At 39.6% G+C, this 22058-nt stretch overlaps 2 protein-coding genes across 2 annotated transcripts; both read left to right on the plus strand.

The window, feature by feature from the left end:
• Positions 1 to 770: 770 nt before the first annotated feature.
• On the plus strand, positions 771 to 8697 carry LOC146467753 (uncharacterized). Its single transcript, XM_085125314.1, has 2 exons — positions 771 to 959; positions 2975 to 8697. Exons 1-2 carry the CDS (start codon positions 887 to 889, stop codon positions 7225 to 7227), a joined length of 4326 nt encoding a protein of 1441 aa, XP_084981440.1. The 5' UTR covers positions 771 to 886; the 3' UTR covers positions 7228 to 8697.
• Positions 8698 to 10934: 2237 nt separating this feature from the next.
• Positions 10935 to 18728, plus strand: LOC146467754 (uncharacterized). Its single transcript, XM_085125315.1, has 2 exons — positions 10935 to 15564; positions 16515 to 18728. The coding sequence occupies exons 1-2, from the start codon at positions 12325 to 12327 to the stop codon at positions 16950 to 16952; spliced, it is 3678 nt and encodes a 1225-aa protein (XP_084981441.1). The 5' UTR covers positions 10935 to 12324; the 3' UTR covers positions 16953 to 18728.
• The last annotated feature ends 3330 nt before the right edge of the window (positions 18729 to 22058 follow it).

The following is a 22058-nucleotide window of genomic DNA, read 5'->3' on the forward strand; positions in this document are numbered from 1 at the left end:
CACCACAGTTTCTTTAGAAACTAACTGATTGAATGGCGCGATCGACCGACAAAGGCACATGTAAATCATTCAGGCTACTATGCGTTCTTTGATTTCTGTCGTCACATATTTTTACGCAAACAATAAGCAAGGAACCGCACAACGAAAATGCTGCAAGTATACGCAGGATCTGTAAAAGATCTAATCAGCCAAAAATATCAATGACTTGCAGAAATTTGAGTCACATATTTTTACCGTCGTTTTTTCTGTTTCCGAGTCAGAATAACTCACGACTCAACTCGCTCAACTCTCGCTTTCTTATCAGGATATTATTATAGAACTTCTAAAAGAGGAGATAGATCTGTTCAATTATATAATAATTTTAGGGAAATCATATTTGTGGTCATGTAGAAATAGAAAGAATAAACCGACTTTAGTCATTTTAAGCAATTTTTTCAATTAAACATGAAACTGAAAAATATGTCTTGGAAAATCTAATAGCATGAATTAAGTAACAGTAAAAATTTTTGTCTCTTTTGTTTTTTCCCTTCAATGTTTTATTTAGGTGTTTTCATTTAAATAATAATAATAATAATAATAATAATAATAATAATAATAATAATAATAATAATAATAATAATAATAATAATAATAATAATAATAATAATAAAACAACTCATGACTCAACTCAACTGGAAGGTCTGATACGATTGAAACTGAAACCAACGACCTTTTGTTTTCTGATAAAAGGTCTGAATCACCCTGGAACGATTTCAAAAAAGTAATAGTAATAGTCTTGTTTTTAAAATAATAAAATTACAAATAGCAATGTAAACTTCTCTCTGTACTTCATTTGGAAGACGGCCTTCCCGTTCACTGAATCACCAGCACTAAGCTAACTGGTGCCATGAGGGACAATAGGAGCTTAGTATCTTTTGGGGAACTCGCATTGGTTTGCATGATCATCACAATCAACTCAGGTGAGTCAACTGCAGTTATTCTCTATTGCCAACCGCCACAAAGTCACCATTATGTGTCTTGTGACTGCGAATTTTGAAAACCGAGAAATTTTCCTTCTGTCCCTTTCCTAAAATACCCTTTTTAAGATTGGTGTTTGCAATTTCGCAGTTGAAAACACTAGTTAAATGAGTGAGTGAGTGAGTGAGTGAGTGAGTGAGTGAGTGAGTGAGTGAGTGAGTGAGTGAGTGAGTGAGTGAGTGAGTGAGTGAGTGAGTGAATAAGTAAGATCCTTTATTTAAACACGATGAGAATAAAAGCATTGCATGCTTGAGGAGTCGTGTGTAACTATTACCTAATTAACCTACAAAAAGAAATGCATAAAATACATCGAATGGATAATCAGACTTAAAGGTAAAGGTAAGACAATGTAAAATGTACATTTGTAATTTTTATGCACTGGTAAATCTGAATTCCCTAAATGTGGATCAGATTGCACCTTTCTGTGAAATTACTTAAAACTACAAGAGTCTTTAGAACAACCTGAGACAAAATTCTATAACACAGCGCCTCTATAACAAATAGAACTTAACGAATATAACGAATACAATTTGAGCAAATTGTCTAAATAAAGGATGTGAATATCAAAGAAATGAATAGCATTTTCAAAGGGGTGGGAAAAAGGAACACCGCCGCAAGGTTACATGTAACCCTACATGATTTCAATGTAAACATTGCAAGTTTTAAATTGTAATATTTCCTCGAGTTTAAATCAGATGTCTACTACTGCCTTACATTTTTTTTTTATAAATTCGGTATCCTTATAAAATTCGTTTTTGAACTTAATCTGGTATCTTAAAAATATCACAGTAACCGCGAATCTCAGCGGTGTTGCCTGCTGGTTCAAATTTAACTTTTGCTGGCGATAAATCCGATTTTTTACTGTCACTCTTGCCTAGCTCCCGAGCGACCAAGTAAAAAGTTCGAACTTCCTATAATTAACTCATTGCGCTTAAAAGTAGCGACTGGGAGGGAGCGAGTTTGATAAAAATGTCAATTATTGAAGTTTATCACGGACGTTCGTGGGCCACGGAAGCGGAACGTCAAACGTCTCCTTTTTTACCCATTCTGATGTCATCAGCTTTTAGTGAGCATCGATCGATACCAGAGCACTTAAAAGCAATGCTAAAATTGAGCCGGGCCGCAGGCTAGGCCAGTGATAGAAAACAACCGGACACCAAACCAGAGAAGCAGAAATAAACAAAACAAAATAAACAAACAGACTCCTTCGGTAGCCTACAAACGCGTCGATGACGCCATGCACTAATTACTTGCTTCCGTATTTTAGTTTCAGTTGTTTCACATAGCTTGTGAGCACGCTGAAACTCTTCATATTTACATCGCACCCACACCACTCCATACATGTTTTAAAACGCCCCCGAGAGGTGAAAAAGTTTACCATCAATAATGCCAAAGAGTAAAATGAATCGTCTGAGAAAGTGCAGTAATGCCCGTTACGAATATTAAAAATGTATATATAAAATATATGAAAATTAAATTGGACAAGTTGGAAGTTTAGAAGCGAAATTTCAGGAGAACAAATCATTTCAGTTTACATAAGTACGAAAGTGCCAAATAGAGAGAATTCCATAATTGCCAAATATCAACATTAACTAAACAAACTTGATTATACCTAACAAATCAGACTGTTGGGAAAAACCCCCAGAAAAACTGCCAACCCAATTTCGGAGTAGAACAAGGAAAACAAATTATTTTCATGTCGACCTCAGTGAATAAGAGAGAGAATTCTATGACTGCCCAGTATTACGAACAGTTGCTGATCTCAACAGTATTTAGGGAGTGTGTCGTGTGAACCTAGTCAAGGAATGGTCTCACTCGCCATCACTGTTCCAGTGGCTCAGTGAGTCGAGGCGAATTTCACCTGGAATTCCTTGGGTTGTTAGTTTATTACTAGTAAGGGGATGGGTAATACATGTAAAAAAAAAAACATTTGGTTTCCGATATTTCCTGCCTGTAGAAACCACTGCGTTGAGCAAGAAGAAAAATGTTTATGTGTCCCGTTATGTCGGCAATGATACCAACGACTGTGGAACAATGTTTACGCCGTGCAAGACGCTTAAGCGCGGAGTAGAGACAGCTGTCCGCGACAATGCCCGGCGTATTTTCATGAATGGAACTTTCACCTGTGAAAGAGATACTGCTAACAACAGCAGGATAAAGGAAGAAAGTGTCATCACTGTTAACATCAGCTTGGAAATATTTTCCTTTCTCTCTCCTGCTCGTGTGGCTTGTGGGGACTTACTCCAGTTTGTAGCTGCTCAGTTTAATCCAAAGATGGAAGTTACCTTCACTGGTATTGTATTTTATAACACCTCCATGACATTTATAGAGTCCTCTGTGTACTTCGTAAATTGCTGTTTCTTGTACAGTGTCAATCCCATAAATATAATTTTTTCAGGGATTCGACAAACGGCAACAGTGTCAGCAACAAATTCATCCTTCTACTACAATACGGGATGCATTCGATTGCGGGTCTCAAAACCTGGCGCGCTGATAACAATAACAATAGTGTCAGTGGACTTCCAACGAAATCAGCCTCTTTCACAGTGCGAAGGAAGTGGCTTGACTATTCAAGGTACGTCGACTGCTTCCAACCAAGTAAGAATAAACATTTCCTGTTACAGCACAACATTCTCAGGTAACATAGGCCCCCTTATCACAAATAACATGGTGTTCTCGAAAACGTACGAATATTATCACCATGTCAAGTTTTTTAAAACTTCGGCTCGTCTGAGTTCCTTCTCATCAGATAGTGCCGCATATTTGTCCATGGCAAAGTTTGCCGTGATTCACTTCAATGATTTGCTTTGCACAGACAATGTCAACACTCGCTGTATTCACATTGACTCAAGTCAAGTATCATTGAGGGTCCTCAATTCCAATATCTACGGGCACAACCTGTGTACCCAGTTTGGTGCAGGAATTTTCATCGAAGCGGATAGCTTAATCAATGTGTTTGTTAACGGAACAACCTTACAACGAAACAAGGGGGGAAATGGAGGAGCAATTGCAATTCGTAGTTTAAGTGCTGATATTCATTTGATAATCTCCAACTGCTACGTTCTAAACAACTCAGCTCTGGAGTATGGTGGGGCACTATTTGTAACAACTCCAAATGGGTTGGCTACTATCGAAGTTGAGAACACCACCTTAGAACATTCTTGGGCTTTGGAAAACGGCGGCGCTTTTTACATAACATCAAACAAGGCAAGCATTATCAATGCGTACAACTCTTCATGGGCCTACAATAAGGCCAATGCCGGTGCAGCAATTTTTGTGTCTTCTGCAACTCGAGATCAAAAGAAGACCAACTTGAACGTGTCAGCAAAGATACAGAAATGCCAATTCATGAGCAATCGCAACACTGTTGCTGCTTACGCCAGCGTATTGTTCAAAGCAAAAATCGGTCACATTGATGTTTTCGAAACAGAATGGATTAAAGATGCGAACTCTTTCTCTATAAAATGCAACTGTGCCGTGAACTTAACCAAGGTGAACATTTCTTCAACCTTCCACACAGCAGTAGAGATAAATTCCAGTGACAACATGTTGGACGACACACCGATGAAAGTAAATTTTGAGCGATGTATATTCCACTCAAACAAGGGTGACCACGTGGTCGTCACAGTTTCAAAGAGTCTCTATCTACATCTGGTTTTAAACTACGTTCAAATCGATGGCAAAAAGATGTTGGCAAAGGGGATAAAAAGTGTGATAAGCATCTACGTGGGCAGTGAAAGCGCCAAGGGTTCCACGATTCGGCTTCATAATGTTTTAGTGAACAATGCAATAGGCGCTGCATCAGTCATTTTTACGATCGAGAATAACGCTACCAACAAGGTGGAAATCTCAGACAGCGTTTTTCGAGGTATAAAAAGTATCAACTCCGACAAGTATCACACCACAGCAAGCCCAATATCGTTTGTGATGCAAAACGACGGATGCAATGAGAGTGCCTGCAACAGCCCATATCTACGCTTTCTCTATCGGAATGAAATTGTAATCAGGAACACAACGTTTAACAACAACATAGGACGAGCATCAGGTGGCATCTTTCTTAGCAGTGGTAACATGACTATTTGTAATTCTCGCTTTGAGAATAATTATGCGATAACACGCGGTGGACATATTCACGTGGAGGATGGAACTGCAATGATTAAGATCAAAGATTCGATTTTGATTCAAGAATCCCCAGAAACTGTGCACGACGGCGAAACGTTCACGCACGACACCTCTATTTACTCAGAAAGTGAAGGTTCATTTGTTCTTCAAGGAACACTGGTCACTGCAAATTTAGAGAAAGATTTATACCGGCTTTTTACAGTATCTAACGGTGGGCTCGTGAGTTTCGATGACATGACCAAACTGCAGTGCGCTACGGGCAGCTTCCTACGATTCGACAATTATTCACATTTTACTATCCTGACCGGGATGCCTGCAAGTGCAGGCAAGTGCAAGTTTATAACAACTGTCATGACATTATCCTGTTATAGTTGCCCTCCTGGGTCTTACAGTCTTAAGGGAGGCGAATTGCGCGGTCTTCCTGAAAAGGAAAAACTGCAACAGGAGGGCGATTCATTTTGCAAACCGTGTCCTTATGGAGCTAATTGCTCTCGCAACGTCTTCGCTGAGCCAAACTTTTGGGGATATCCTGATTCAAGTAAGCCTGGATCTCTTAAGTTTGCACACTGCCCACCAAATTATTGTACACCGACTGGAAAACAGGGCAAAAACTTGTCGGTGTACAATATCTGCTATGGCAATCGAGACGGTGTCATGTGTGGGAGATGCAAGGAGGGTTACACCGAGACTCTGTTCCGCACGAAATGCAAACAAAATGAAAAGTGCAAAGATCACTGGATCTGGCCTGTGATGCTGATTTATGCTGTGGCAATGGCTCTGTTTTTGATTCACCAACCACCGATCGTACAAATGCTTGTGAAAAACATATTGTGGTTTAGAAGGGTGTCTCCTAATAGAGCGGACTACGAATCTCTCGATGAACAAACTAAGTTCAACAGTGGCTACATAAAGATCATATTTTACTTTTATCAGATTGCTAGCTATCTGGCTGTTGAACCACTATCCGAGGTGATCAAAAACGTTCGCCTCGTTTCTTTCTGTTCTGGTCTGTTAAACTTTCGTCCGAGAATTAATTCTGAAGGCTTTGGCTGTCCATTGCCAGGGATGAACGTCGTCACAAAGGAGTTGTTTCTCTCGCTGGGTGTGTTTGCCACACTGCTGAGTATCCTAGCGATACTGGTATTGCATTTGGCCTTCAATAAATCGACCAATCGGCCATACCCCTCCACGGCACCCTATGTCGCTGCAACCCTGGAAACTCTTTTGCTTGGATACGCTACTCTAGCCAACACATCTTTGAAACTTTTGACTTGTGTGCCAGTTCTGGGGGAAAGCAGATTGTACTACGATGGCAATGTTCAATGCTTGCAGTGGTGGCAGTATATTTTCATTGTTTACATCTTTGCATTTCTCCTCCCATTTGTGATAGTTATCTACTGGGGTGCGATGAAGTTGCGAAGGAAGTTGATTACCGTTGAGCACTTTATTGGAGCCTGCTTCTTCCCACTGGGTTTCATTTCCTTCTGGCTCATTCAAAAACTTGCTTGTCCTCAAACCTATCATCAGATGCCTTCTCTTACCAACAGGAGACGTCAAAAGGTTTTGAAAGTACTGCACGATCCATTTCGTCCTCCAAATCCTCGCCAATCTTTTGGCGCCTTGTACTGGGAAAGCATTTTGATTGGCCGAAGATTCCTGCTTGTCTCGTACCAGGTATTTCTCCCAGATCCCCTTCTGCGCCTGTTTTGTATGGACGTGACTTGCTTACTGATCTTCGCGTGGCATGTGGCTGTCAAGCCGTTTCGCGACCGGAAGGCAAATGTCATAGAAGCTGCATCTCTTGCTGTTCTAGTTGTCATAGCAACTATCAACCTCGTTCAAGCTGTCTTTCTGTCGGCTACCATTGCGCCTAACGGCCCCGTTAAAAGCCATCTGATTACACTGGAGCAAGTCGAGACGTTCTTGTTAGCTGTGGTGCCAGTTTTGTTTAGTTTACTTTGTGTCTTCGCCATTTTGTCGCAGTTGGTACGGATCTTTGTGCTTCTTCTTCAATTTTTACATGGCGTTTGCCGCCGGATTTGTACATACATAGTTTTACACAGGCTGAGGAGCCAGATTTCGTTATAGGCAAAGTTGAATTTGTGCCTTTATGTTAACATGCGCTCGGATTTGTTTTGTGTATTAGCCTACGACGGATGAATGCTACTTAAGGACGGTGCCTACTATAATACAGAGTTATTTTTGCGCAGTTTATGAGTATGCAGGAAAGGCAGACCTTAGCAAGGGCTTTTGAAATCCAAAAAGAAAGCTGGGGGTAACCACGAATTTTTTTAAGATAATAAAGCAATAATAATTCTAAAAGGCGCTAAATGACAAAGCAATGTATGGCGTTTTTTCCTCAAATTGAAGCTTTATTATCTCTGAAAAATGCATGGTTACCTCCAGTTTCCATTTTGGATACCAATTGCACTTGCTAATTTCTGCTTTCTCCGCTTATTTTAAAACCGTGCAAAAATATCCCTGTATTAGTAGGCACCACCCATAGGAAACCCGAGTATCTCTAGACGCGTAGAACGTATGCGCAGTAACAAAAGTAGGCGTCCTTAAAATTAATCTGACTTTGAAGGATATTTAACAATTATTCCACGAGCGCGCTTTGAATATGAGATTTGATAGATAGCTAACGAGGCGCGTACCGCCGAGTTGGCTTTAACCATCTCATATCATTCATTAAAAACTATCAAGAAATATTGCTAGATCTTGCTGATTTCGCTTTGCAAGAACAACCTGACGACAATTTAATGGTCGCTATTTCTCGGGCATAAATAAATAAATAAATAAATAAATAAATAAATAAATAAATAAATAAATAAATAAATAAATAAATAAATAAATAAATAAACAAATAAATAAATAAATAAATAAATAAATCAACTTTGTTTAACGAGGGTGACACTTAACAGTCTGACGACTGACAAACCTGTGGCCCTCGGATTCCAGATCGAATTGGAATTTGGAAATGTTGGTTTTTGTAGAGGGAGGAAAACCGGAGAACCCGGAGAAAAACCCTCGGAGCAAGGACGAGAACCAACAACAAACTCAACCCGCATAAGACGCCGAGTCCGGGAATCGAACCCGGCCCACATTGGTGGGAGACGAGTGCTCTCACCACTGTGCCATCTCTGCTCCCCTTAAAAATGCTTTAATTGGTCGCTAAGCCAATCAAATTCATGAAATTACATTATACAATGATCCAGCTTTTAATAACAAGGTTTATAACTTGACTTTGCCATTTCAAACTGAGTTATCGGTCAGTTGATGTCTCCTTCATGGACCACTGACAAAGTCAGGTGGTTAATTAATAGAAAGAGGAGGAAAACAGTTCAAGGGGCACAGCTCTCGCCTCCACCAAAAAGCATTGAGCCCAAAGATTAATCAGGAACGGATTTCCAAGATAAGTCTTGATTCTTTAGAATTCTATTAAGCAGCCTTCAAAAGTTGTTAAAGCATATTTATAAAAGGTTTGTAAAATGTTTTAAATTTCCAATAAATATAAAAGGTGGCTAATATTCAATAAATTTATTATATACACGTTTATTCCTGTTTAAGTTATTATATCGATAGAATAACAAATGAGAACCAATAAATGGCCAATCAAAGGATCTGTATGTGCCACACATCTCAGATAGATTTTCCGGCTGTCCTGAATAGTTCACTGAGAAAGATGCATTTTTTCAGTCAGTGAAACTAGACGGATACTCGGAATAAAGAAAATCCGGGTTCTTCCAAAAGGAGTCCAATCTATGGCCTTCTGATTACTTGGTAGGATGCTGTACCACCGAGCTACAAGAGACTCGTTGGAACTAGGCCATTAAACGTACGATCGACACAGCGGCAAAATGAGTGCGCATGCTCCGCAGATTTGTGATTCGAGCGAGAATCGATTACGAATGCTCCACTTCAATCGCCAAATTCACACCTATTACCACAATATTTTTTTTGTTGAATAAGATGTGTAATGGAGGAAGTTCGAAGGAACCTTTCCTGAAAGCGGCAACCTTATCTATTTTGATTTGTGCTTGTCCCCGCGAAACGAAAATAAACAATGGGAATTTTAAAAATGCCGCCATTTCGCCGCGTAAGATTGCTCACGCGTGACGAGCATGCGCACTCATTTTGCCGCTGTGTTATCTGCAATGAGTGGCACATGCGCAATAATAGCAATGACCTGGCCGAGTCTTCATCGCTGGTAAAACCTATCTGTTATTAACCTCGTGTTCTCGGTCCATACTGTAAGTTACGGATCCTCGTTTTTTGCCATCATGATTGATTTGTAGCCTAAGCGTGCTTCGCACTTGGGCCGGCCATAAAAATCAGTGGCAAAAAACGAGGATCCGTAACTTACAGTACGCACCGAGAAAATGAGGTTAGTCTGAAGATATTTTTGCCGTTTCTCTGAGGTTAATCGGACGCGCGGGAAAGAAAACTAGTTGAAGTCAAGGGAAATTTAACGGGCCGTACAGTGAAATACGGCCCGCAAAATTGACCAATCACCCTGCGCGTACTAACTCAGGGATATAATAAAATTTTGTGGTGGCTCCTGGGGGCTTCCTGCACTATCTGCAACGTTTTACATGATTGGTTGAGAGGACAAAAGAACGAACAACGGAACAAGGCTCCCAACCCTAAAAAATAATGCAGCTGCAGGTTATCAGGGTCCAGTGAAAACAGAGCTTTTGAAAGGTGCAGGTCTACTGGAGGCGCCTTTGCGTCATCACGGTTTTTATGGGAGACTGGTTGTGTCTACACCTTATTTCCCGCGGCTCTTTGTTTATAAGAACTAAATATGCAATGCTTTCCAGTGGCAAACATGAAGCCAAAACATATTCCACGAGTGACAGGATTTTTCCGCCTTCGCATAAGCTTTTAGGCGCTAATGTGAATTCGGAATAAAAACCAAGTTACGAGCGGGATAAACAACGAGAAAGCTATGCATAACCACTTTATCCGATCCCAAGCCTGATGTCTCTAAAACACTCGTAACATGTCATTTTCAGTACTCCTGAATTTGAGTCAGACTATTTTCAGTTTCCAATGTTGTCAACATTGGAAACTGAAAGCAAACTTTCAGAACTTCCGACAGAAAGGCCGAAAGATGACATGATTACGAAAATCGGATAACTGCCGTGTCTAACGACCCGTGGAATAACTAAGAATATGGACAGGTGTTTCCGGCTTTCTTCGCAGTGATGTTTCACCACGTGGTTCTAAGGCCAATGATCGATAAATATTCTACTATCATAGTGGAAATATAACGAATATTGCCCTTGGACCACGCGGCGTGATTAAAGTAATATTGGATTGAATTGTTGTTCTTTTGCTTAAGGGATGGACAACACCCTTCTTATTTCTCTTTTAAATTTCGTCTTAATTCATGCATAAAAAATTAAAGTATTCCTCCCCTTTAATGATGATTTGCACGCAACAAAAAGTCAGAAACAGTCAAAAACATAAGAGTGCTGCGTTTTAGGCAGTTAACGCTATTACCTTAACTGACTGAAACGAAAACGTTTCACGTGGTTGCTCCTCTACGTCTGCTTGACGTCCAAGGAGATTTAATTAGATACACGCGGGACATACGACCCGGCAACAAAACGTTTTGCCACAGTTCCTTTTCTCATGACGCGAGGTAATAGCATAAAACTTTTACAGAATAAAATGGTAGGCAATATAGATTGCAAATTTTGCGGGATTTTTATTTTAGGAATTGGCGATTTTCGAGGTTTGCGGGGATAAATTTTTACCAATGCTTTCGGTTTCTAGCAGGTTCAGAGTGTGTCAAAACACCTGGCAGGCAAAACAACGACGACTGTCTGCTTTCGTGTAGTTCAGGCCAAACCTGCACAATTCAACTGCTTTCAATGAACTTAAGTGCACACGGTGATTTATTCGCTGGTTTATCAAGTCTGAACGCGCATTGCTCACACACTAATTATTTAGACGGTACAATGACTCTACAATCCGCATAAAATTCTACGTCTATCTTTTGGTAGTTACAAATTTTGCAGGCAACCTGGAAGTGTGATTTAACTGAGAGTAACTAAAAACAAGGTTTGTAAATGACTTGTTGAAGCAGGGCGCCATGGCTAAACGGAAGATAGGTGGGGTAACAACTTTTCGCTTGCTACGTAATTTATTTAATCTACGTAAGTAACAAGAAGCACAAAGGTTTCGTTCACTTCGGTTCTGTTCTGAAAATTAAGTGCCGTCAAAAACAATATCTGTATCCACCAGCGGGCAATATTTTCGTGATCAGTATGCACATTGAATCGGTAAGACGGAACCTCGAGACAGTTGAATTATTGACCAATTTGGAAACGGAAGACTAAACAATGAACAACTCGTCAGGCAAAGGATGGAAGTGATTTTCCGTAACGAGTCTTCGATTGAAGCCGAGCAAGTAACTCGCCTCCACCGTGCTTTAGAAACTGCACATTTCGTGCCACTAAAAGATACAAAGTCTGTCCAATTTAAATTTCAAATCAGTGTTCTTTGTTAATGTCAATGTCTAGGGTGTGAGGTTTAATTACCATAATTTACAGTTTTCGGATTAAAAGATAAAGAAGTATAAATGGCTTTCGGTTTCTGAAACCATAACAATTGTTTTATTTCGGCGGAGAACTTTCACAACACGACGAGTTGCTATGATCCCATCCAGTCGACCCAGCCAATAACTGAAGATACATTGCCACAATACTGACGTAATTTTCAGCGCCTCGCTTGGTAAAAAACCCACTGATTTTTCAGAGAATAAACAAAAAATATTAATAATAAATAATAACAATCCTCGGTTTTATATTTCTGACAAAGGAATTCAACTCTCTTTGTCCGTATCCTTAACAATAAAAGCCGTCTTTATAAAATCCAATATAACCCGAGTTATATTACCTACCCGGCGGTCAGAGTAAACCTGACAAAGGAACGTCACGTTGTTTATCAAGTTGATAACCGTTGTTAACATATGAGTGGGTGTTAACAATCATGAATATTCAAATTGCACGTGCTTTTGTGTTTATTTCGCCTAAATTTTATTTGTCGCGACTGTTTTTTTGAGCTGCTATTTTTCTCGGAAGGCCACGTTGCGCTGAATTTCCTGGTGGCCTTAAGAGCACTAACACGCCTTTCTATCTCAAAAAAGGCGCTGTCTGGCATCTCTACGCCATCATGAACTACATTGCTATGAAGATATCTATCGTTGGTTTGTTTTGCTTGCACATATGGTCGACATCAATGTCATCGGCTGCTTTCGACCTGTGCGGCAACAACGAAATCAGCGGTGAAAATGTTACCCTTTCGCTGAACTTTTCCAGTGACAGTTCAATGAAAACCGGTGGAGAGTGTAGTCGCTTTATTTTTCTGAATTCAAAGCGGATAAAGCTAACTGTAGAAGAATCAAGCTTTGCAAGCGGAGTGCTGTTCGAAATTTACGATGGCCCCGGGCTGAATAGAAGTGAAAAACTTTGGCCGAAAGTTGGTGGAAGCGAGTTGCCCCCGTTTTTTGTAAGTTCGGGCAACGCCATGTTTATTCGATTCAAAGACTACAGTCAAGGCGACAAAGGTGCATCAACTTTTCGCGGGAAAATCTCTTCCGAGCCCTACCAAGCCACGTGCCACTGTCGAGGAGTAAGGAATGGAAAGCTGGAATGTTTGGAAACTGAACTACAGAGGAGGTGTGAAGTGAAGTGCAACTTCTCGTACATGGAACTCTCAATAAATCAGCACGTAACATGTGATTTGGTGAAAGGAGAATGGGATATCAATATCCATAACATGGCACTTAGTTGCCAGAAGGTGCAAATGCCATTGAAAGTGAAAACGACCGTGAATTTTAATTATGTGAATTTAACGTGCGAACATGTTGACGTCCAGAAAGTTGCAAATGTTTTTCAAGCGTTTTTAGCCAATAACAGCGATATTTCAAGCAAAGGTGTTTGTTTCAACTCAAGCGGTGACAATAACAAAGACTGTAGTGCTACGAGGCTTCACGTCAACTGTACCACAAATATCACCACAGCCACCACCAAAGTAACAATTATAGACCGCATTGCGGAACCTGCAACTTTGAAAGAGGCCAACGCAAGGCTTCAGGACCTTTACACAGCTTACGACGACCTTAAGTTCAAGGACGTTTTGGATGCGCGAGAACTGGTCGTAAACAAAGAAAACGAATCTTTTAGCGTTGCCAACGATTCATTTGCTAGCATGGTCAGTCCTTGGTGCGATCTTCAAAGTGATTACATCAAGGTCGCCGGTAACGAGACGTCTTTTGTGTGTTCCACCTGCCCAATGCACCATTTGTACAATGTTACAACCAACATGTGTCAGAAATGTCCGTCTGGAAGTTTTGCAACTGAAAGAGCCAGGTCATGCACAGAGAAAGAAGACCACATCTCCTTGACTCCCATCAAATCGTCATGTGACAACAAATGCAGGAAAGGCAAACGGGTGGATGACATTTCTTGGATGTGCGAATGGTGTCCACCCAACACATATCAGAACTCTTCAACAAAGATCAACCCAGACTGCACTCCATGCACTGGCGATAAAAAGACCGTCTTTCCCGGGGCGCAAGGTGTGGCAGAGTGCCGCGACCCTTGTCCATCTGGTGCCTTTTTGAACACTTCAAGTGGCGCTTGTCAGGCTTGCCCTATTGGATCTTATATGGATGTTGAGAAACATGTGTTCATACAATGCAAGATGTGTGAAACTGGAAAAACAACCCAGGTTGCTGGCAGCAAATCAAGTAGTGACTGTTACAGGTGCATGCCAGGTCATTTTTACAACTCATCCTCAAGCATGTGTAATCTATGTCCAACGGGAAAATATCAAGATGAGATAAACAAAGATGCTTGCAAAGATTGTGGTAATGGAACGACAACTCTTGAATTTGGTTCAAAGAATCCATCTGACTGTGTCTCGCTTTGTGGTGCAGGAGAATTTCTCAACGATACCGCTGATATGTGTCTTGGTTGTCCAAAGAACACGTACCAGGATAAGACACATCATCGTTCCAAAGAATGCAAAGATTGTGGTAATGGAACGACAACTCTTGAATTTGGTTCAAAGAATCCATCTGACTGTGTCTTGCTCTGTGGTGCAGGAGAATTTCTCAACGATACAGCTGATATCTGTTTTGATTGTCCAAAGAACACGTACCAGGATAAGACACATCATCGTTCCAAAGAATGCAAAGATTGTGGTAATGGAACGACAACTCTTGAATTTGGTTCAAAGAATCCATCTGACTGCGTCTTGCTTTGTGGTGCAGGAGAATTTCTCAACGATACCGCTGATATGTGCTTTGATTGTCCAAAGAACACGTACCAGGATAAGACACATCATCGTTCCAAAGAATGCATTTCATGTGGCCCAAACAAAATCACTAATGAAACTGGACAGTCTGAGATTTCTCAGTGCTTTGTCAGCTGCAAAAAGGGTTCGTTCTTAGACAAATCTGATTCTCAGTGTAAAAAGTGTCCCAAAGGAGAGTTCCAGGATCAGCCAGGTCAAGACCAGTGCAAACAGTGCCCTGAAGGTAAGACCACCACAAGCGATGGGAAGTTCAATAAGTCAGCTTGCATAGCTACTTGTGGCAAAGGACAGTACTATGATAATGCTAATAAGACATGCAATCCTTGTCCCTATGGTACTTACCAGGAATCTCAGAACCATCTCTCAGTGGATTGCAAAACGTGCCCGAGCAAGAAAACGTCTGTAAAAGGGGGTGCCGATGACCTCCAAAAATGCATAGCCATTGAAAGAAGGGACAAGTTTGAAACAGTCAAGATGTCTCTTAGGTTTACATCTCTGCCTTGGAGTGATAAGCTAAAGGACAGGAATAGTGATGACTATCAAGGGACAAAGTCGTTGATAGAAGCTGCAATAAAATCTGTGCTGGATAAAGATCTATCATTTGAAGGTGTTAAAGTCACTGCCATGAAAAGTGGAAGCATTGTTGCCGATTTCGAACTGTACTTCAACGACAAAGTGGATTACGTGCCTGGAGAAGCCCTTCAAATCGCTGCTCGGAGTGGTAAAGTAGGAAAATATCCAGTATCTCCAGAATCTTTGAAGATTCTTGATCAAGATTGTGCTCAACCTCTGGGCATGGAAAATTATAAAGTAAAAGATGACCAGATTACAGCATCAAATTACTTCAAGAACTTTGAACCATATGAAGGGAGGCTGAACCTAAAAGGTGGACGCGGCTGGAGCCCAGAATATACAAGGCCGGTAGAGTACCTACAGATTGATTTCAAGAGAGAAGTCAATATTACGGCAGTGGCTACACAAGGCGGGGACCGGGGGCAGTCCACATCAAACCTTTATGTGAAAGAATACAAACTGAGCCTGAGCGATGATGGACAAAACTGGAATAAATACAATGAAAATGGCAAAACAAAGGTAAAAATCAAAAATATTGATTTTGTTCCCTTACTTAATGTAATACATTTCTTTTAGTATTTCTGAAAGTGAGACTTTTGTAACCGGGACCGCTTGGACAGACTAAACCAAACCACAGTACAGAAAAGAAAGACAATTAAAACTTTGATTATTAAGACAATCAGTGTTATTGTAAGTAAGACATTGAACTTCCTTTATCATGGAATGTTGTTTTCTGCCCTGAAAATATTCTTGGTCTTCTTAATATTCAAGTGATACCGTTTACACTTCTAACCTATCAATGAGGGCCATTATTATTACACACTCATGCAGAAAACGAGTCCATTTTAACTTTGTTAGAATTCTTGATCTTGTTTTTGAACTCTTCATTGAGCTTCTTTTTGAGTGAACATGTAAACCAACTTCCCAGATTTTAAACTACAAGCATTTCTCATACTACTGCAATTTCAGCAGTTGCACTGTAGTATTTGGAAGTACAGCAAGTCAACACAACTTCTATGTTTTAATTGTTTATTGTCATCAGCTTTCTGCTTGAAATCATATAATCAACGTTCTGATGGTCCACTTATATATTATTAGCTATTAAACAAAGTCTGGCTCACTACAGTTTTAATCTGTTATACATTCAACAGACTTCATGTGGAAAATTTTGTTTTGTCTATTTCATATGCAAATAATATTAAATTACTCTTCCTTCCAAAAGACAATTAGCGTTGAGAAGCAATAGTGATTCTTCCATGAACTTAGAAGTTTGTGGCTGAACTCCTAAAGTGTAACCATTCAAACGAAAGGCTTCGAGAAACACTTTTCAGTTGTGCTGTTCATTTGTCGTTCTTAACAATTTGCCATTTTTTTTTCACGGGATATGGGTCAACTCTTGATTCAAAATAACCACAATGCGAATGCAAAAGTGGAGCTTGATGTCATGTTACTGTCTTTCTCTTGCATAGATATTCAGTGGAAACCAAGACTCCAACACTGCTGTGAAAAACAAGCTTGCATCCACAGTCACATCACGGTTCATCCGATTCCTGCCTCAAAGCTGGAATGGGCGAATTTTTATGCGTGTTGAAGTCTATGGCTGTCTACCCAATGCATTAATTCCACATGAATCTACAACTGATGCTGCTACCACACCAGATGCCGTCGCAATAAGAGCAGCAGAAGAGAAATGGCCATGGGGAGCATACCTCGGCATTGTTTTTGCAGTTCTGCTGGTCATTGGGATAGTGGTAGCTGTCATCTGTTGGAAGAAAAAGAGCAGAGAAAAGAGAAGTGCAGCTGAAGCAGACGAATTTCTTATGGGAATGCACAAATATGGAGATAGAGAGTACAGGGTCATTGAAAAGAATGCTGCCGATCCCAATGACGATGAAAATGTTGTTTAAGTAAAAGACCATGAACTAGAATATTCATTTATCCAGCAAAAGGTACAAAGAAAATAAAAGTGGGTTGATGTTGCCAGCTCCTTTTTTCAGTTAAGTTCTGGACCTCTGACATGCCGTTGAACAATGTGAAAGTCCCTTAAACTACAGCTTCTCCAGAATAGAGAAATTAATTGTGTTAACAGCTGTACTGGGCACTCAACTGTTTGCCATTTGACAACGTTTTTTATTTGTTTTGGACATTTTTTGATGTATTTGTGGCATCTTAGTAATAACTTCCAATTTTATACCATCAGTTAAACATGCAAGAACTGCAAGAGGTGGTACCGTCAGGGAACAGCAACAATGTATTCTCACATACGTGCAGTTCTTGCATTTTGATTGGCAAGCTGAGACGGAAACCAAATGAGGTCAAAAAACCATTAAAAAGTAATTGCAAAATTTATGCAAATGGCAAAAGTATGTCGCACAGTACTGATCGGTAAAGCATTTTTCATTACAACATAATAATACCTTTTAAATGTGTATTTCAGAAAATATCCACACCCCCTTCAAGCAAGGTTTTTGTAGTTAGGACCCCTCTCCCCTACCCTGTAAGAAATTTCAACTTAGCTACTACTACCCCTCCCCCCTGCCCTCCCCATTGGAATTTCCTATGATCTGTGGGGAGGTATATTTTCTGAACAAAGTAATTCCGTGTTGTCTGGGTCAGAAGAAAGTGTGGCATATAAATTTAAATAACCAGCTCTAATCTTGGAAAAACAAAACAAAAATTAGAAACCAAAGGTAGATTTGCAAAGAGTGATTTTTAGGGCATTTTCCTGGTCATCACAAGCACTTGGTTTTACCATTTTTTGATGCATTGTTTTTTGTAAAACTGTTGGTAAAATTAACAAGTTTGTGTTCCATTTTTATGGTAAAAAGAAGTATAATATAAAATTATGTATTTATTACACTGTTCTTAAAGTTAACCCTTCAACTCCTAATATCAAAGAACAAATTCTCCTATCTTGTCCCCATACGTTTCTTATAAAGTACTGGGGAGAAGTTATTAAATATCAAGAAAATGCACCTTGGGTGATCATATCCTTACTTCTCATGACCTCAGGGGTTGGATAAGCGTGGATATTACAAGGAGATATTTGATAGTGATCACTGTTATGGCTTACAGGGTTACGTTAAGCTTGGCTAAATTCAACATGTTTGCATTTAATTGTGGAAATGTCATAATAATATTTATTTTAATTTCTTCAGCAATATAGATCAAGAACTGTGGTTAAGTTGTATGATATAAAATTATGTATTCATTACACTGTTCTTATAGTTTACCCTTTAACTCCTAATATCAAAGAACAAATTCTCCTATCTTGCCCCATATTTTTCTTATAAAAGTACTGGGGAGAAGTTTTTAAAATATCAAGAAAATTCACCTTGGGTGATCATATCCTTAATTCTCATGACCTCAGGGGTTGGATAAGCATTGATATTACAAGGAGATATTTGATAGTGATCACTGTTTATTGGTTAAGTTAAGCTTGGCTAAATTCAACATGTTTGAATTTAATTGTAGAAATGTCATATTTTATAATTATAATTTCTTCAGCAATCTAGATCAAGAACTGTAGTTAAGTTGTGTAATATAAAATTAAATAACAAGTCATTATCAGCAAAAATAGCTTCAAAGTAGGAAATACTTGTCTGACAAGCAGCAAGCAATAAAATTTTAAAAGGTGATTAAAAAATAATAAAAATGCTTGATAGTTATCCAAGAACACAAAACTAACTTTGCCACTCAAAACTTTCACCTAGTTCACTGGAAGATGTCGGGAAAGAAATATTCATCATAATGTCCATCATTTATCAGCTGCCAAATAAATTGAGCTGTAGGATTTTAAATTCCGCCCCCCCCCCCCCCCCCCCAAAAAAAAAAGGAAATTTAAGTACAAGATTTTCCTGCAAGCACTGTACACGCATTTTAAGTTTTCCCTATATTGCTCACATTTTTTTCTAATGATTTAAAAAGGCTTTTACACTGTCAGATAAATGTATGCATCAATTGAAAGCATGATAATTTGTGTTTTCTAGCTACATCTCTCAGGTTTGAAGGAATATTCCTTTACGCACTATTGTAATATCCATTCTGTTCAGATTTAGGAAATTTGGTTTGCTCCATGTTTGCCCTTACCTCAAAATTGCAGATTTTAATTGAAAAGAAGTATTCATTTGGCTATATATATGTAAAAGCCAGCAGTAATACAGCTATCACAGAAATTTGATGTTCCCAAAACAAACATTGGCTAATTATTATGCTAGTTTTAGGAACATCAAACTTCCAGGGGGAATTAAGCTATATCAGACTGACAGTCCCAAAACAGGAACACGTACTGTATTGTATTGTTTTTTTCCCCTCACACAAAAGCCACTGAGAGTGACATTTTGAATTTACAGCTTGCGAATTTGAAATGAAAAAATTAATGAACAATGTTCAATGTTCAGGATAAAAAATCCATTGAAAGCAACCCATTTCTTAATTAATTTGAAGAATTGTTTTTTTTTTGCAGATGAGTAGTATCCATACATGAAGGCATGTTTGCCCAATGAACACTGCATGCTGAGTGTCTCTAGATCTCTGGGGACAAACACTACCACATCACATGATTATATAAAACATTTGAAAAAATTTAAAGAGTCAGAGGAAATGTAGTGGTGAGCTACAATAATTTTTGTTATTAGTAGTGCTATTTGAAGGATGCCTTTTAAAATTACCAATACTCAATTCCCCCCCATTTCAATCTACTCTCCACCAAAGCCAAAGTTAAGTTCCCTTTCATCACAACACAAAACTGAGAGGCCCATTACATGAATGTGACGGGCCCTAGTTTGCTGAGATCTTGGCATTTCAGTTAAACACAACAAAAATCAATGTTGATATCTTTAGAATAATTATTGTTTCGTAACAATTAACAAATTGATGGTAGTTCTATAAAATGACATCATAAAATGTCCAAAACTGAAGTGGAACCATCAGCCACAGGTGAGTGGTTTCACTACCGAGTTTTGAACATATTTATGGCATCATTTTATCCCAGGGGAGATACTCGGGTTTAAAGGGGGGGGGGGGGGGGTCCGACGTATTGATTTGGGTCTAAAATTTTCTACTCCTGTATTTTTTTGGGTTGAAGATTTAACCATGTATTTTTTGGGGTCTGAAAACTCTGCATGTATTTTTTTGGGTTCGAATTTCTGCCAGGCTAATAGTTCTTATGCAATTCAAGCCAAAGTTCCCGCAAGATAAGGCAGAAAGGCAGTATGTATACTGTTCTTAAGATTGCATTTTTAGGGTATAAAAGTCGTGTATTTTTTTGGGTCTAAAATTTTCAGTCTTGTATTTTTTTGGGTGCACAATATAAGGTCCATTTATTTTTTTGGGTGCAAAATATTAGGCTCCGTCAGACCCTCCCGTCACGTTTATACCCGAGTACCTCCCCTGGGCATTTTATGGTCTATTAGAATACAGACCATAGAAAACTGCCCTTGATTTTTTTTAAAAATAACATGAAAAAAGTATGAGCGGAATTGGCTTTACTTTCTGCTGAGAAAGCATGCACGTTACATCTGACGCCATTTTTGTCTGTACTCTTAAGGGCAATTTACAGGGTACGACTTTGATGCATGTGACAACCCTACAACAGACCTACAACATGTATTGTTTCGTGTAAATCAAACCTACAACTCCCTTACAACTGTCATGTATGTCACAAAAAATGTTCTAGGATTTTAAAACATGTTTTAAAATCCTATGACAATCATATGTATAGGCAATGTTGAGTGATGAGAGTTGTGTGTGATTTTTTATACGATGCAGGCAACGCGCGCTCCAGAAATCGCATGCGACAGTCGTAAGCAAAAGTTGTACCATCTAAATCAACCTTTATAGACAATAGCTTCGAGCCAATCAGCATGCAAGAATTTTGACAGTTATTTGTAAAATAGGCTATTATAAGTCCAACAATAAACTTTTGTCAATAAACAATACTTAGGACACATAATAGGAGGGCTTCACATTCACTGGGCGAACCTGACTAAGGCCCTGTTTATATGGAGAAAAGTTGTCCCAGGTAAAACGGACACTTGCCTACCTGAGCTACTCTGGGAGAGCCAACTTTTCCTACATTTCCTTACAAAACTTGGCGAACCGTTTACATGAGAAACAAAAAGTTGACTCAGCTGCAAGGGTGACCTGCCTAGCCGGGCCAACTTTTCCCCATGTAAACACTTTGGCTTGCCCAGCCAGGCCAACTCCGCCAAGGCGAGACAATCAGATCATGCGCGAGCACTGTTGGTTCTAGCATTAAGGGGTCAACTTTTTTCTCATATGAACGCTCACTGAAGTTGACTCGACTGGGAAGGTGACCGTCTTTCCCAGGACAACTTTTCTCCATACAAACGGGGCCTCAACTTGCAGGCCAGCAATTTCTCACAACAAAATTCCGCACTACAGCAAAATGGTTAACAAGAACGCCGTTATTTTTGTGATGTAAGTTCATGAGGGATAGCAAACCATGGCCGTATACATAAAGCGGCTTGAATGCGAAAAAGAATTCCCCGAAGAGTACCCTGCGAGCAGAGTCTCTTCGATCTTCCTAGATCAGTCCGATCTAGGAAGATCGAAGAGACTCTGCTCGCAGGGTACCAAAGAGAAATCATTTGATCAATTTTCGTAATTTATGTCGGTATAGGAACCTGACAGGTTGTTCTTTGTGTTGTAGATTATCGTTTTCCTTCCCTGTATTGTTTTGACATTTTTGTTTCCCTTGTTTTACGTCAGCTGTGAGTCTTACATGCAGGGTCAGAGCAGGGTCTTATACTGGTTAAAAACCTATTTTTGAGCCATTCGTCATACTTAGATCTACTTACAGCAGAGATGATCGATAGTGCCCCTGGATCATTGCGTGACAGAAAACAACAGGGTTACATTTCAAGTACGGTTCTTCATGAAGACTTTGAACCAATTTGCCCACTTGACGACCCTCTCTTGACACCAACGCAATCGAGGCAAATGCAACCATACAAATGGACGCCTGGATACATTACCCAAATTGCCGGAAT

The sequence above is a fragment of the Pavona decussata genome, unplaced genomic scaffold, assembly GCF_977016875.1.
Source record: "Pavona decussata unplaced genomic scaffold, jaPavDecu1.1 SCAFFOLD_134, whole genome shotgun sequence".
NCBI lineage: Eukaryota > Metazoa > Cnidaria > Anthozoa > Scleractinia > Agariciidae > Pavona > Pavona decussata.